Below are 16,250 nucleotides of genomic sequence, written 5' to 3'. Positions count from 1 at the left end.
AAAATACATCAAAATGCCCAAAGGTTGTAAGTTTTAACTATAAAATGGCAAAAAACATATAAAGTATGTTGCTGCCCTTAATTTTCATCAGTGAACACTACATCAAAATTGTAGTCTTCCTTTGAATCAATTGCCACTATGAGGGGTGGTCTAATCTGATGGAACCCCAACCAATCCCTCCTCCGCCTCATTAATTTTGGTGGTGTCCTTGGGATCAACATTCCACAATAATGTTGGAGTCTGTCGATCCTTTAAAGTCTGACTATCTTGAAGTTGCAAGGCACTGTGTACGGCCACCAATTTCTCCATTGGTCTAGAGTTTGATAGAGTGGATGAAGTTGTTTGTAGACTAGTTCTTATTTGTAGTATTGGAATTAGCAACTTGTGAAAGGAGGTAAATGGCAAACATCCTCAACTTTGATGTATCCTTATCATGCCATGTTGTGTTAGTTTGAGCTTGTGTAGCTCTATCTGTTTTCACTTTTTGTTTGATGAACTTTGGATCACAAAGATTAGTAAAGGCAAGCCATTGTAAGAAAAATATAGTCAACTACTCAGTTGAATACATCCTTCAAAGGGTCTTCATTATCCTTTCTTTTGCTTCATCATCATCATCATAAGGAGGCAACCTCCCAACGTTTGGTGCAGAGCAAAGGCTGACATATGAAGTGGGGTGTTCATAGTTTTTCATCACCGCATCACAATATGCTGCTCATATAATTCCAAATTAGAATTCCTATTACAAATAGCTTGCTTCATCCGCCCGAGCATAGTTTAAAAACTTGGACAACAAAAAAAACTTTGGGAAAATCTCAGCAAATTTATTGAACATTTAAAAGTACAGTTCTTACAAAATATTTTAAAAAAAGACACATATTACTGATTTCCTTAATATATAAGTCAAAATTTTATTAAGCAAAAAACAAGCCTTTATGTAATTTCCCCTTCCTAATTTGCCATAAAATCACAATTGCAACAAATTAGGGTTAGGGTTACATCTTACTGAATAAATCTTTCCGCAATAATATGATCCTGTATTTGGATCCTGCAATCACAACATGAAAGACATGCACAATATATATATATATATATAGAGAGAGAGAGAGAGAGAGAGAGAGAGAGAGAGAGAGAGAGAGAGAGAGAGAGAGAGAGAGAGTTAAATTAGTCAAGCTGCATTATAATGTGTCCGCTCGAAGCCATTTCCACGCTAAGCCTAAGAGTGGATGTCTACCACAACCCTCTTGCTTGGCGTCTTGTACCTGCTTTCCCCAACCATCTCTCGTCTCCCTACAATCAGTTGCCAACTTGTGGAGTTTGGTGGAGGTTGTAAGGGGTTACTTGACTCGGTAAGTGCCCAATTGTCCTAGGCGACAATGGTCCTTCTAGGATGGCCTACTTATGAGCCTGCTCACCATCCTTCTCTTACACCTCAGGCCCTTCCTCTCGCAAGGTGGATTTCAGACAGTATGCATATCTATTCCCTAACATAGAGGCATACACTTAAACATAAATAATTGACAAATATGATCTGAGTATTGATTATACCAAGATGTTGAATGTACAGTTAGATTGCAATCCCTCAACTGCTATCGATTGATGGACTGATGTGATATAAACTGCTGGTGTTCAATGCTATGCTGGAAGTGTGATTTGCCATTTGTGGATTGGAATGCTTATTGCTTGCTGATCTTGTTAATCTGATTCTTATATTTCTGCAGAAGTATATGGGAATGATCGATGATGAATGATGGTGTTTGATATTGATATTTTTTGAAGGCATTTCTCGCTGATTGCTGATGGTACTGGAATCTGAAGATGTGTTTTCTGATCGCTGATGATGTTTGATGCCATTGTTTCAGACTGTATGTGTAAGGACCTTAAGGTCTATATGATCTAAATCTTTGTACTTAAACTGTTAAATTCAAAGAAACAAACTGTTTGCACAATGTAGATTCAGACTGGTTTAGAAAAAAGAAATACACACTATAAGGAGCTCAAAATTGCTTATAGAACATTCAGATTTTTTAGTGCTTACACAGATTTAGAGTATCAATAAACACGTTTCAACTTAGGAAATGCAAAATCAGGAATATATTTGCTATTGAACTGATATAGAATTTCTTTACAACAGCAATTTGAGCTTTCAGATTACATAGAACTCAATTTAGAATTCAAACAGTAACACACGCTCTTGAGGGTTTCTTCTCAAGAACATATAGAGCTCGAATAGCAAGACACAACAGCAGTGGTGATCTCTCGGGGGTTCTGTCCCAAGACCAAAAGACAAAGTAGAGTCTTCAATATATACCCACTTTGGGCAGTACATTAACTTGTCGTGCAAGGCAAGTAAACAATCTGATTGCCTTCAATGAAGGGATGCCAATCTGTAAAGAGGCCAACCACAGTTAGCAACGAGTTGGCTCAAGTTGGTAGAAGCTTCTGGTTTACAAATAGTTGCAGACAGTTGGCACATAGCTGCCAAAGAGAAATCCTAGGGTGGTATGATGCTAAAGACAAAACAGATCTAATTTCCCTTCTAGTATACAGCTGTCACTACAAGACAAAATGGATACAACTGCCACTACAAAACAAAACTAGGCTTCTTCAAAAAATCGATGCTTCTAATAGAAGATTCCAGACCAAATCTGGCTCTTTTTTCCTACAAAGGATAAGACTAACAGCTGACTTAAATCTGATTTCTTCCTCTGATTTTTCTGGAAGGAGACAAACTTGCACAGTTGGCAGCCAATACTGCCATCCAGGCCAGGTGGCCTCATCTTTCACGGGTTCATCACAGTATGTTGCTCGAGGATTAGATCTGTTTTTGTGATTGATGTTTGTTTATGTGATGATACTTGATTTTAATATTCCTGATGATGAATTTTGATTGATTGCTGATATGTTAAGAATAGAGCTGCTTTGGGAATATTCATGCTTGTTTCTATCTGCTCTTCTCAGATTAACTCTTCTGATCCTATCTGCCTGATTGCTTTTGTATATATATCTATATGTATATATATTAGAAGCTGATCCGTTCTTAGCAGTGCTGATGCTCTTCCCTTTTTTCCTCCCTCTTTCCTCATTGTGGTCCTCACTCCTTTATATCTTGATGCCCCTTTGAAGAGAGACAACCACTTTGGAGGTGGCTGCTCCGTTAGAAAGGTCATACCCCTTTCTTAGTTGTGTCCCTTCAATTATATCTCCTTACTAAGCATTGTCCCCAATCATTCCTTAATCCGTGTAAGAATCTTTAATCGCTGAGTTCATTAGTTGATGCTTATGCGATTTGGTAGAATGTCTTAATTGTTGAGTTTATTAATTTCTGCTTGTGCGTTGGTTAGTGTCAACCCTTCATCGCTGCTTCCTAAGAATTTAAAACTTGTGATATCTTATAAATAAGACAAATTTAAAACTTGTGATATCTTATAAATAAGACAAATTTTCTGTTGATTAGAATAAAGTTTATATTACTTCTTGGGTGGGGGCATGACAATTTAGATTTGCCAAGTCAACTACCTGTAGATGCCATATTTTTTCAAAAAACCAGAAAATGGAAGTAAATCCTAGCAAAAGATAAATAACAAGAATTTTTTTTAATCATCTATGTATTTCTTTTCATTGTGAATATGAATCTCTGTTCCACAGAGTTGGAAAATGGGGAAACAAGGGCCTAGATTTGGGGATGGTGGGGGATGGTGACACGGTGATGGTTTGGGGGCTAAGCCATGACGTATGCCATTTTCACAATTTTATCACTGTTTGTCCCCAATCATTCCTTAATCCATGTAAGAATCTTTAATCGCTGAGTTCATTAGTTGATGCTTATGCGATTTGGTAGATTGTCTTAATTGTTGAGTTTATTTATTTCTGCTTGTTCGTTGGTTAGTGTCAACCCTTGATCGCTGCTTCCTAAGAATTTAAAACTTGTGATATCTTATAAATAATACAAATTTTCTGTTGATTAGAATAAAGTTTATATTACTTCTTGGGTGGGGGCGTGACAATTTCGATTTGCCAAGTCAACTACCTGTAGATGCCATATTTTTTCAAAAAACCAGAAAATGGAAGTAAATCCTAGCAAAAGACAAATAACGAGAATTTTTTTTTATCATCTATGTATTTCTTTTCATTGTGAATATGAATCTCTGTTCCACAGAGTTGGAAAATGGGGAAACAAGGGCCTAGATTTGGGGATGGCGGGGGATGGTGACACGGTGATGGTTTGGGGGCTAAGCCATGACGTATGCCATTTTCACAATATTGTCACTGTTTGTTGCAACATCAAGTCCCTACTATTTTTGAAACTTGGGAGTGTTTAGGAATCAGAGTTAGATGTTTTTGTGAATGCTTAAGGTTTGGAAGCTTGAAGTGGAACGCAAAGTCTATGCATTTGGAAAATTTTATATGGAAAAGTCCTCAAATCATGCCCTAAATCAGCTCACACCATCTGGAATTCTAATCTTACAACTTTTAATTGGTTTCAGTTCCATGGAAATGCTCAAAAGATGTGCTATTGCCACTTCCAATCGGTCTTCATCTTCTTGAGGTTTCTAGGATAAAAATCTTATGTTTCTATGGTTGTGTTTATTTCTTGCCCTTCTTTCCATTTTGATTATATTGAATTCCATCATCATTTGAATGGAAATTCAAGCAGTGTAGCATGGCTAAAAATTGTTTGATTGATAAATTATACAAGCATAGATTTTTTGTCAATTTTGGATTAAAAGGAATCTTGATTGAAAGCGTATTTGAGAAACCAAATGGGTTCTGGGTGCTAAGTTGCGGGTAGTTATGCAATGTGTCCATTCGTACAGTGGGTGATGTAGGTGCATCCTTGGGTGAAACAACAATCTTGCATCAGTCAAAAGAAATGATGAGTTACAAGCACATGAATTGACAGACTTTGCAGGAATTACTAAGGGTAAAAGTCGAAACTGTTCCATAACAGGGATTTGTTGCTGCAAAAGGTCACTCTGTAGCAGGCTTCCAGTTGTTGTGGAAAGTATTTACAACTTTTACGGAAAGTCAGTTGCAATAATTACACAAGTGCTATAGAAAGCCGTTTGCAGTAGCTGTATGATTGCTACAGAAAATCAATTGCAGCAGTTACACAGCTGCTACAGAAAGCCATTTGTTGAAGTTGCACTACTGTTATTGAAATTTGTTTGAAAAAATCAGTCAAGATTGTTTTGTGGCAGCTTCAATGAGGAAACCAAAATGTTCATGGTAAACAGCACTGTTTAACATTTAATAATTTCCTTTAGCCTGGTTGTGCAGAATTCAAACTCTTCCAGAAGAGGAGTGACATAAAGATGTCGTGGACAAGGTAATAATGACAGAAAAAACAAAACACAAAGAAACCCTACAGTCCAATTGCTCATCATAGCTTGAATGTAGAGCTTTGCAGCTATTACACTCTCTAAATGAAAGAACATTAGAGGTTAGCAGGATACAAGATTTAACATGGAATGCAGAGAGTGAACATATTTAATGCTGAAAGCCAAATCAGTATATTGGCTTGTAATCATTTTTGGAAGAAAACTGAAAAAAGGAAAAACAACCTGTAAATGTGGTACTAGGCTCTGTAGTGCTACTACCAAGATTTGTAAATGAAGGTAACATGATCAATCGCTGTGGTAATTGTTGTGAGGTATTCACACATCGCCCCATTGCAAATGGCGACTCCCACTTCTCGCTTTTTAGGATTATCCCTTTGCTCAGTCCTAGGTTGTCTTAAGGTCTTAGCTATTAATCTTCGCATTAAAGGGATAAAATTTCTTGAATGGCCAGAGAATTCATCAACTCAAGTGGAAAGGAATTGAATGAGGAGTCTTTCCTAGGGTCACTTATGAAGATTAATTTGACATGGACATTGAGGTGACTCAAGAATTGGATGAATAAAGTATAGCCAAGGGCGAATGTCCTCCCAAAGGTCCTAGAGCAAACTTGAGTCCTGTCCTCCCTAGGGTCCTAGAGTAAACTTCATGCCTTGTCCTTCCAAGGGACATAGAGAGAAATTCTTTCAACAAGTCATGCAAAGGTCATTGAGCGAGTTTTCCAGCTAATTCATGTCCTTGCTAAGGTCTTAGAACGAAAATTCCACTATGGTGATGTACCTCATCAAGGTCCAAGGGCGAATTTTCTCTTTGACTCCCGTCCTTCCAGAGGTCATAGAGCGAATTTCCTATGTAGGCATTCTTGGGAGGCCAAATTCATGATGTTGAGGTAAAATAAGTAATGAGTTTCACATCCTTGTAAAGCCATAGGGCTACTTGCCAAATCTTGTCATTAGGAAGGTCATTAAGCAAATCTTCATGCCTTGTCCTTCCAAGGGACAAAGCGAAATTCTTTCAACAAGTCATGCAAAGGTCATTGAGCGAATTTTCCAGCTAATTCATGTCCTTGCTAAGTTCTTAGAACGAAAATTCCACTAAGGTGATGTACTTCTTCAAGGTCCAAGGGCGAATTTTGTCTTTGACTCCCGTCCTTCCGGAGGTCATAGAGTGAATTTCCTAAAAGAAGTAATGAGTTTCGCGTCCTTCTAAAGCCATAGGGCTACTTGCCAAATCTTGTCATTAGGAAGGTCATTAAGCAAATCTTTTGACCTTGTCCTTACCAAGGACAGTGAGCGAGCTGCACTTTAGATCTTGTCCCTAGCAAGGACATGGAGCGAAATCTTCATCAAGGGCTTGGAGCAAGTTTCTTCACTAAATCATGAATCTTGCACTTGGAACAAATACATCTTTAGACCTTGTCCTTGGAATGTGCCTTGGAGCGATCTGTTTTTAGGGCTTGTCCTCATCAAGGACTTAGAGCGGAATTATGTTTTGAAGCCTGTCCTTACCTTGGTCCAAGAGCGAAATTCATCTATAAGCTTGTCCTTAGGGAGGTCTTAGATCGAAAACTCCATCATAGGCCCTGTCCTTCCAAAAGACATTGGGCAAGATCATTTGCTTACCTTGTCCTTGCTGATCTGCATGCCTTGTCTTTGCTGATGCCTGAGCAAACTTTATTCAGAATCATGCCCTGTCCTTGGGCCGGTCATGGAGCGAACTGTCATGCAAGTCCTGTCCTTGGACCGGTCATAGAGCGAAATTGATCAATTATAGGTCTTGTTCTTAGAGAAGACAGAGAGCGAACTGCTAAATAGGTCCTGTCCTTGCCTAGGATAGGGAGCGAACCTCACTTTGACCTTGTCCTTATCAAGGACACAAAGCGAACGTATCATTTTGGGCTTGTCCTTGCTAAGGACATAGAGCGAAACACCTACCTTGATTGCCCAAAGGACTTGAAGGGAATTAATTTGAAGTCCATGTACCTTACCAAGGGTCTAGAGCGAATTCTTGAGGTCATGTACCTTGCTGATGATCAAGAGCAAATTTTAAGGTAGTGTACCTCACAAAGGCTCTAGAGAGAATTTTATGAAATTGTGTACCTTGCTAAAGGATTCAAGCGAATTTTCTCCATAAGTGCTCTTGAAGGTCAAATTGGTGATGCTTTCATGCGGAAGCATGCATTGGTAAATTTAAGGCTAAAATCAACAAAGTGAAAAGAAATGAAGGGATTAGATTAAGGATCAACACCAAGGCATGTACCTTGCAAGCCTCTTAGAGCGAATTTCCAAGTCCATGTACCTTGCAAGCAAGTCAGAGCGAATTTTACCAAATGGTGTACCTCACAAGGGATCTAGAGCGAATTTTTGCTAAGGCTTCATTTACAAGCACAAAATACCTAAAGAGGAATCTCGATTCTCACCACACCTTGGAGGCATGAACATATCAAAGGAGTGTTAAGGAGAAGCCATACAATCATTCCAAGGCAAGCAAGCGAGGATGAAAGAATGACTTAGCTACATCAATACTTCCCATCACCACTACTTTGAGCGAGCTAGATAATGTTGACTCTCTAGAGATATCTCTCAACATCCCTTCATGGTGATAAGTCAATTCTACAAGTGCAAGTTGAAGCAGCATCCTAGTCATAATCCCAATCACCGTTCACCAATCAGGGAAGGTCTACCTCAGCAAGTCTTGATTCAATGAACCGGACTCACCCATGAAGGCACAAACTCCGACGTAAATACCCTCAATGTCTATTGGTCCATGCTCATTGAATGTAATTTTCTCATTGGCTGAGGAGAGTTTGCTGTAACAAACCCTAATTAGGATTTTTATTGTAAAATCTTAGCCGTTGATAGAGATTTGATCCTGGCCGTTAATTGTAAATGAGCCCTCTATATAAGGCTCAAGCTCTTCATTTGTAAAGGTTGATAGTTAGCTAATAGCAATAGCGAGTAGAATAGCTAATAGTCAATAGATAGTCTTAAGGGAATAGAATAGTAATTAGAGTAGAGTAGGAGGAGAAGGCAGAAATTGTTGCCTAAGTTGTAAATGAACTCCATTTTCATTGAAGTTATGGTGAAGTGTGTTGTTTCTTTATAATGTGCATGGTTTTTTGTTGGATCTTCATGTTAGATGATAAATAATTAGATTGAATGGAAGAATTTGTTGAATGCATTTGTGTGGAATCCGCCCAGTCCATACCACTAGCCTCTTACTGATTGTAAGTGTGCCTTGTGTGGTTAACTGGAATGATATGAGCTTAACTTCAAATCATTATTCATCCATTGCTTATGCATTAACTTGAATGGTGATCATGTTTGATCGTATCGATTCGAACATCTTTGAAGTGTCCTTAGAAGATTGCATTGAGCTTGTGTCAAATTGTTCAAGTTGATGGTGAGACCTCGCTCGAAAAGGTTCCATGTAGTCATTCATCTATGTTCTTACATTTGAGGCCTTAGAATAGACCTTCTCAACCCTTTACCTTTTGCCATTTTTTCAAAATCAAGCTAGTTTAGGACAAAAAGCATCACCATATTGCAACATCAGATGATCGAGTTCCAGCAAATCAAGCATTCAGGCATTCGAATGTAAGTCCCCTTGTGCTTCCAGCATAATCACATCAAACCAATGAGCTTATCTACACGTAGTGACCCTACATTCATGAACCTTGGAGTCTTCTCGAGTGATCCTTAAGCTAATCTTCAGCATTTGAGAGATTTTGTTCAAGAGAGGATAAGATACTTGAGGTATTTTATTTTGTGTTCGCATGTGCATATAAAAAACACATCAAGAGTAATGAGTGATGTAACTGTCAGTAGCGATATGTTTGCAGAAATTAAGAAGTAGAATGTAATGTTCAGGTCAGCAACAATAATTTATCTGTAATATTCAATTCATTCTGACTGTAAATGTCAGTACTGATATATTGTGCAGTACGTTTTGTGTAATGCTTTGTTCAGTAGTGATAAGCAGGTATTTTCAAAGTTCTTCTTACAACAGTAATACGAGTTTGTTGGTATCACCAATGATCTTTGCATCAAATAATTTGTGTTGAATGGTTTGTGGGCTTGGCTGCAAGGACAAGGCCTTCATAAATTCTATCCTCTATCCTTTTCTGCATCAGTAGTTGAGCAGGTAAAATTGGTTTCTTTTTTGGAAATTGACAAGCTCTACCTATGGTTGTTTTAAGTAAAACTTTGTCTAAACTTGCTTTAGAGCCAAATGTAATGTAAACCTGCAATGCCATGATAATTTCTTTTAGTTTTTATTTTGGCAATTTATTTTTGTGTTTTTAGTGGGCTGAGAGGATCTGAGGTTAACTAATTGGACCATGGATTTGAGATTTGTTTTTTATTTATTTGACACACATTAGTTATCTACAAGCTATTGGACCATGGATGCATATAGCAAAGGAAGCCTGTGGTGATATAAATGGAGATTTTACAATGCTTCAAGTCAATTTGTTGCTCATTGTAACTGGAGATACCTAATGAAGTGGAATATGGAGAATTAGTACTACATCGAGTTGTAAGAAGGATTTTCTAGAGGAGATACCTAATGAAGTGGAATATGGAGAAGTCGCAACTTTTACTTAGAACTATATTCAATCATAAGAAGGGCTTTCTAATCTTTAGAGGAAATTCCATATGTAGTGGAAGATAGAGAAGCTGCAATATTCACTAAGAGTTCAATTCAATGGTAATGGTCATGCAGGAACATTCATCATTTACATTGATAATGTGCAAAAATAATTTCCACCTACTTGAAGCAATCCTGATCAAGATAAAGTAATCCTAAATCATGGTGGTCAATTTAATGCTAAAATCAGGTTTTTTCTTGTGATTTTGGCTACAATGGGCTTGTGTAAGTCTTCTGCTTCAGGTTTCTGTATTCAATTTGGCTAAGTTTAGATGTACATAGGCTGAATCCAGAGGCCCGAGACAGTACCTTGGGTGAACCCAAGCCAAACCCATCCGGACCAGGATCAGAACCTGGTCCAGACCAGTTTTGGTTTGGCCATTGTTCCTGCAGAGCTTGGTAACATAGAATTAATTTATACTTCATATGAAATCATTTCTATGCTTGCAAGTAAAATTCATTGACATGTGAAATTGCTGGTTCTGACATAGGCCAAGAAGAGAAAGTTATCAGTAGTTTGATTGTCATTTATCCTTTCAAATTGTATGTTTGAAAATTTCTGATATCGTTAGGAGCCAAATACTAAGTTTAGATTCCATTTACTGGTTAAATGGTTTGTCTGTTAGCTGCTTTGAAAGTAAACTACTGGTTGTGGCTTTTGCAGGCTAGAGCAGGTATAGATTATGAGTCATCATATGGAAAGGCCCGTCCAAATGATACAATATTGAAGCTTCAAAGAACAACACCATATTACAAAAGAAACAGAGCTCATGTTTGTAGTTTCTATGTTCGTGGTGAGTGTACACGAGGTGCCGAATGCCCTTATCGACATGAGATGCCTGTTACAGGGGAGCTTTCTCACCAGAATATTAAGGATCGATATTATGGGTATGTTTTTATGTGTTCAATTCAGATCCAATATGTATTCGGTAGTGGTTTGTTTTTAAATTGTAAAAATGTCTATCTGTAAGACTATATGTTATTGCTATGATTTCATAGACTCTGATTCTGAACCATCTGTATATTAGAATAATATCTTTCTCTTTGTGCTATTAATGGTCATTTAAGTTGTTTCTAATTTAGCCTCTGGTTAACGATTGTTTCTTTTAGAAACATCGTCTTTGTAACTCTATATAAAGGAGCTTTGTCTCCTTGATTAATTGAACAACATCGATTCTTTGAAATCCATATGCTTTTGCATCTGTATTATTCTTTGAAATCCATATGCTTTTGCATCTGTATTAAGAACTTCATACTTTGTTACTTCTTCTTCGCCATAACTGACGTGCAGCTATTTATCTTTCTTTTCTTCTCTGGGAGAAATAGCTAAAGAGTATTGAAATTGTCTTGTCTGTTTGGGTTAGAAGATTTTATATTTTTTTGTTATGCTTATATTCCTTGCTCTTTCTCTTGTTCTCTCTGTATATCCTGAATTATTTCCTCTTTGTTTTGCTGAGAGTGTACTTCCTATAGGGCAAGTGAAACTTCTTGTGGTTCATTTATATGTACACTTTTGGTATATTCTTGTATTTATACTGCACAAATGTTGAGTCTATATGGTATGTAATGCCCCTCTTCCTAAATTACTCTATTATGCCCTAGATTACAATTTCTTGGCTATCAAGAGGGTTTAGGGGAGGACTCTCCTTATCTCTTTGGTAGGAATAACCTGCAACACAAGTTAGAGGATAATCTTCTAATTACAACATATGCGTGATTAACAGTTATAAACCAGTCATGCTAATACAAATAAAGAATGGTAAAAAATAGAGTAGAGAAAAACAAACTATGATTCATAAATTATAAAGACTATAATTTAAAGAATTACTACAATGAAACTTAAATAGTTTGCAAACAGCACTGTAATGTAAAGATCAGAAATCCTGGGTCATAAGACTCATAACCATAGGAATCCTCATTATCTTGATAGGGTGCCTTAGTAACGGTTCTCCCTAATCAAGTCACTTCGTGAGGGCGCCTTAATAACTGTTCTCCCTCAATCCTAAAGAGGGTGCCTCATTAACCGTTCTCCCTCTATCTGAGAGGGTGCCTTAATAACGGTTCTCCCTCTAGAGATAGTGTTCAACAGTATCATAGATCAGATTCATAAACATGAATATATTGCCGAGCAAATATGCAGAATGTTATCAGCATCAGTCATAAATATGCAAGGTATTAATACTGTGAATATACAGATATTATCATGCAAAAATTACCATGTAATGCATCAACAGCTTGCTATATATGATTCCTGGAATTCATACCAGTTCGGATATCTGGCTGAGTATATTTGTAGCAGGTATTAGGCTTTTGTTTTACTACTTCTTTTTTCCCCTCGATTGCATCCTCTATTGTGGTGGGAAGACCACCATCAATGGTCATGTTCTTTAGAGGCAGCGATCCCTTTGAAAGGCCGTTTCCTTTCCTTACATCGCTTTTCTCAACCACGGCAACCCTTCATAAATTGTGAATATTAATAATTGTCTTAATGTGAATACATTAATAATAATAAAAATCAGTTAATAATAGTAATCACTAAATAATCAGAATATAATTAATAAGAATCAATTAATATCATTAATAATTGTTAGACAACATTATTGTGTGTGCCTGTAACTTAATATCAGTTCTGATCTGATCTGATCTATGGTGATATCGCTGGAGGCTTTTGATTTCTTTCCTTTATATCACTTAATGTGAGGCAGAGGTCACACCTCTTTATCATGTATGCCCTTTGGCAAGAGGCACACCCTTTCACCATTAGCACCCTTTGAAAGAGTGCAACTCTTCATTATTTCTGCCCTTTGAAAAGGACACAACCTTTCACAATCAGATCTGCACTTCTGCTTCCCAAAAATTATCCCCTCTCAAATGAGGTACTCTTCTCCTCTTTATATCTCATGTTTGAGGGAGTCACAACTTTTCATTCCATGTCTTTTGACCATTCATTAACTTAATTAAATTTTAATTATATTCTTTTATATTTTATTTTCTAATTTTAATATTAATTTTATTTTTATTCTTGTGAATTTTAATTTTATTATTATTATTATTTGCCATCAAATTCTATTTCAAAGTGGGGGACATTACATGGTATTCAGAGTTAGAGAAAAGCTATATGAACTTCTTATTCATCAGAAATAGTTGCAGTTTGTGATTTCATTGAAAATGAATTCAAATGGAGAGAATGCAGAGTTTGTAAAGTTGTTTTGCTATATTTCCTGTGTACAACTTAATCTGCATGTGCTATTCATTGGGATACGTTTCAGGACTTTCTAAAGAGGCTTTTGTCTTTGTATGCTACCAAAAGACCCGCATGGATAATTCTCCAATACTGAAAACATTTTAAACAAAAATATAGAGCAAACCAAACAAGCCGGCAGAAGATTCACGAATTACAAAGGAGGAAATAATAAAAAATTAAAAAGAAAAAACAATGGAATCCAAATTTTGAATTTAAAATTTAAATATTATCAGTAACAATGTAAAAAGTAAAATAAAGGTTATTATCTTTCAACTTGAATATTTTCTAGCAATGTAAAAAATAAAATTTATATATTTTTTTGTCACTTTTTTTCAACTTGAATATTTTTTTATTTGCAATGTTAACACAAAATTTAGATTTCTTAATAAGTTTTTAATGATTTAACAAAATTATACACAATATTTATAAAATAATCAAAATATTATAAATGTTAGTCATAACAACTTATTATTATAAAACTTATAGAATTTTGTTATTCTATTTTTAAGAGTAATTTAAAAATTAGCATACATATTATAAATACATCTATCTAAAAGATGTGATAGATTTCAGGCTTGAGGTGCCCATCTATTCTCAATATTAATTTCAACATAGGTGTCTTGAGACTGATATCTCTCAGCGTCTTTTAGATAGATGTCTTTGAGATATCTATGCTAGTTAAGAAAAATGAACTGATGCATGCGAATGTAAACAAAACACTGACAGTTACTGAAGTTTTGGAGACTTGGCAAGCTTTGGAGACCTAGACACAAGCCAAAGAAACACTGTCAGTTTACTGAAACTTGTTAATTTGCTGTACCAAAAATAGAATGCCTCAAGCAGCTACAAAAGTCACAAGAAAAATAGTAGAATGTGTGGACTTGTCTTTCAGCAACACCAATCTGCTTTACTGCAGTGAGGCCATTGAGACCATTTAATCCTTGGAGAAACCAAAAAGGTTGCTCTCAGATAATATTGATTTTCAATATATACATGCACATGCTATTACTGTTGTTCCTGTGTGGAAATTGCATGGAACTTGGATTATTACATATATACTTTTGGTGAGCACTAAGTGGCACTTGATGTGTAGGTCCAAGTCTTGGTATTTAATTATTAAAGAAGCAAAGACATAAAGAAGCCAGTCTGCCAACGGGAGAGAACATGATCTATCATGCCAAATGGTTGTACTTCAAGTGGCTTTCTTTCAAGAAGGCACATGTATGAGGCCTACAATTCTTTTCAGCAAAACAAACAACAAAATATAAATAAATGGGCACAAAATTAATTCTTCAATTGACAGGATACCATGGTATAATATGATTTAGATTGCCATCTGCAGATTATTTGGTTACTCAATATTCTTAAAATGGAAAGAACTTATAAAAGCCATAACAAACCAAAGTGATATTATCCACTAGTATGAATCTGTCATTGTATCATGGTGGTCTGGATAGTAATTTCTGTATCCTAGTCTACGTATTCAGTTTGTATAAAATAGTAATGCACAGGAAGAGAGAGTGAAAGTTTATGTTTGACCAATATGTATGTGAAAATTGTTGCCAGTGCCTTGTTTATGTAGGATTTTGAGTCTGTGTTCTATTGGTTTGCACTAATGAAATCTTCTTTTGCAGAGTAAATGATCCAGTTGCAGCAAAGCTCTTGAATAAAGCTGGTGAGATGTCATCTCTTGCTCCTCCAGAAGATGAGGGTATAAAGACCTTGTATGTTGGTGGGCTGGATCAAAGAGTTACCGAAGATGATCTGAAGGACCACTTCTACGGGTATGGTGAAATTGAATCCATCAGACTAGTTTTTCAGCGAGCGTGTGCATTTGTGACATATACTACCAGGGAAGGGGCTGAGAAGGCAGCAGAGAATTTGTCCAACAAGCTTGTTATTAAAGGGTTGAGGTTAAAGCTATTGTGGGGGAAACCACAGGTTCCCAAACCAGAAGTTGAAAACCAGGGAGATCAATCTGCAAAACTTATTTCTCATAGTGGGATGCTTCCAAGATCTATAGTATCGCAGCATCAGAGTCAAGAGCAGCCACAGAGTAGTCAGGATCAGCCATCTGTACATTACTTCAACATTCCTGCCCCACCACCTCCCTCTGAACGAGCTTTCTATCCATCCATGGATCCTCAGAGAATGGGAGCTGTTGCTCCTGCACCAGACACTGGCAGCAGTAAGCAAGGCACAACAAATGAAATCCAGGAAGGGCAACCTTCCCAGCAAACTCTTTATGGCCCTTCCAGTGGTTCATATTATGCACCCCAGCATTCTCAAGAGGGGCAATATCATCATTACTATGGTCCTCCTTATGGACCCCCACCTCCATATCAACAATATGCAGCATATCACCCAGCTCCTCCACCACCACCACCACCACCACCACCACCACCTCATCAGTCATATTATCCTCCACAATTTTAACACGACTATGGATGTTTCATTCTACATTTGTTTCATGTTATCTTCAAAACCATCATCTGTTTTTTAAAGCAGAGGGCCTGTGCAACTAATGGGCAATTTTCAGTTTGGTTTGACCCTGTGTAATTTAAGGGATTCTGCAGGCAAGCATATCTTTGTACTTGGTTCTGTAGTTAACTGAATAGTGATTTATTATTACATTGTTTTTTATAATCTCTTCTATATGGTAGTACATTAATTGCTTTTCCAATTGATTAATGCCTACTTTGTAATGTTCTTCACGTGACATGTTACCCCTTAGATGAAACTGTTATATTAACCCCAGACAAAAAACAACATAATGTTGATGATAGCCAAATGGCTAATGTGTTAAAACTTTGAAATGGTTTTTTCTGTTGCATTTGTGTGTATTTTCTGTTTTTCAATAGTAATTGTTCAGGAAAGAAAGGTGCCAGAATGCTAAACAATCAATATCTGGCCATCTTATGGAGGTCTGAATTATGTTTAATCTTGTACAGCTCACAAAGAAAATGTCAGTTATGTAGTCGAGAACGTTTATGACAAGAATTTGACGGAATTATTTTTTTTCA

General features: G+C 36.7%; 1 protein-coding gene across 1 annotated transcript in view; it reads left to right on the top strand.

Moving 5' to 3' along the window:
- The window catches only part of LOC131069099 (zinc finger CCCH domain-containing protein 40), a 29,713-nt gene extending 13,772 nt beyond the window's left edge, over positions 1–15,941 (top strand). The window contains exons 3-4 of the mRNA XM_058004409.2: positions 10,648–10,871; positions 14,862–15,941. Of these exons, the coding sequence (XP_057860392.2) occupies positions 10,648–10,871; positions 14,862–15,663 (1,026 nt within the window). The 3' untranslated portion in view covers positions 15,664–15,941. The remainder of the gene's footprint in view (positions 1–10,647; positions 10,872–14,861) is intronic.
- Positions 15,942–16,250: the final 309 nt, after the last annotated feature.

The sequence above is a fragment of the Cryptomeria japonica genome, chromosome 1 (genome assembly GCF_030272615.1).
Source record: "Cryptomeria japonica chromosome 1, Sugi_1.0, whole genome shotgun sequence".
In the NCBI taxonomy this organism is placed as follows: Eukaryota; Viridiplantae; Streptophyta; class Pinopsida; order Cupressales; family Cupressaceae; genus Cryptomeria; species Cryptomeria japonica.
The sequence above is the reverse complement of the archived record's forward strand: the minus strand, read 5'-3'. Positions and strand labels throughout refer to the sequence as shown.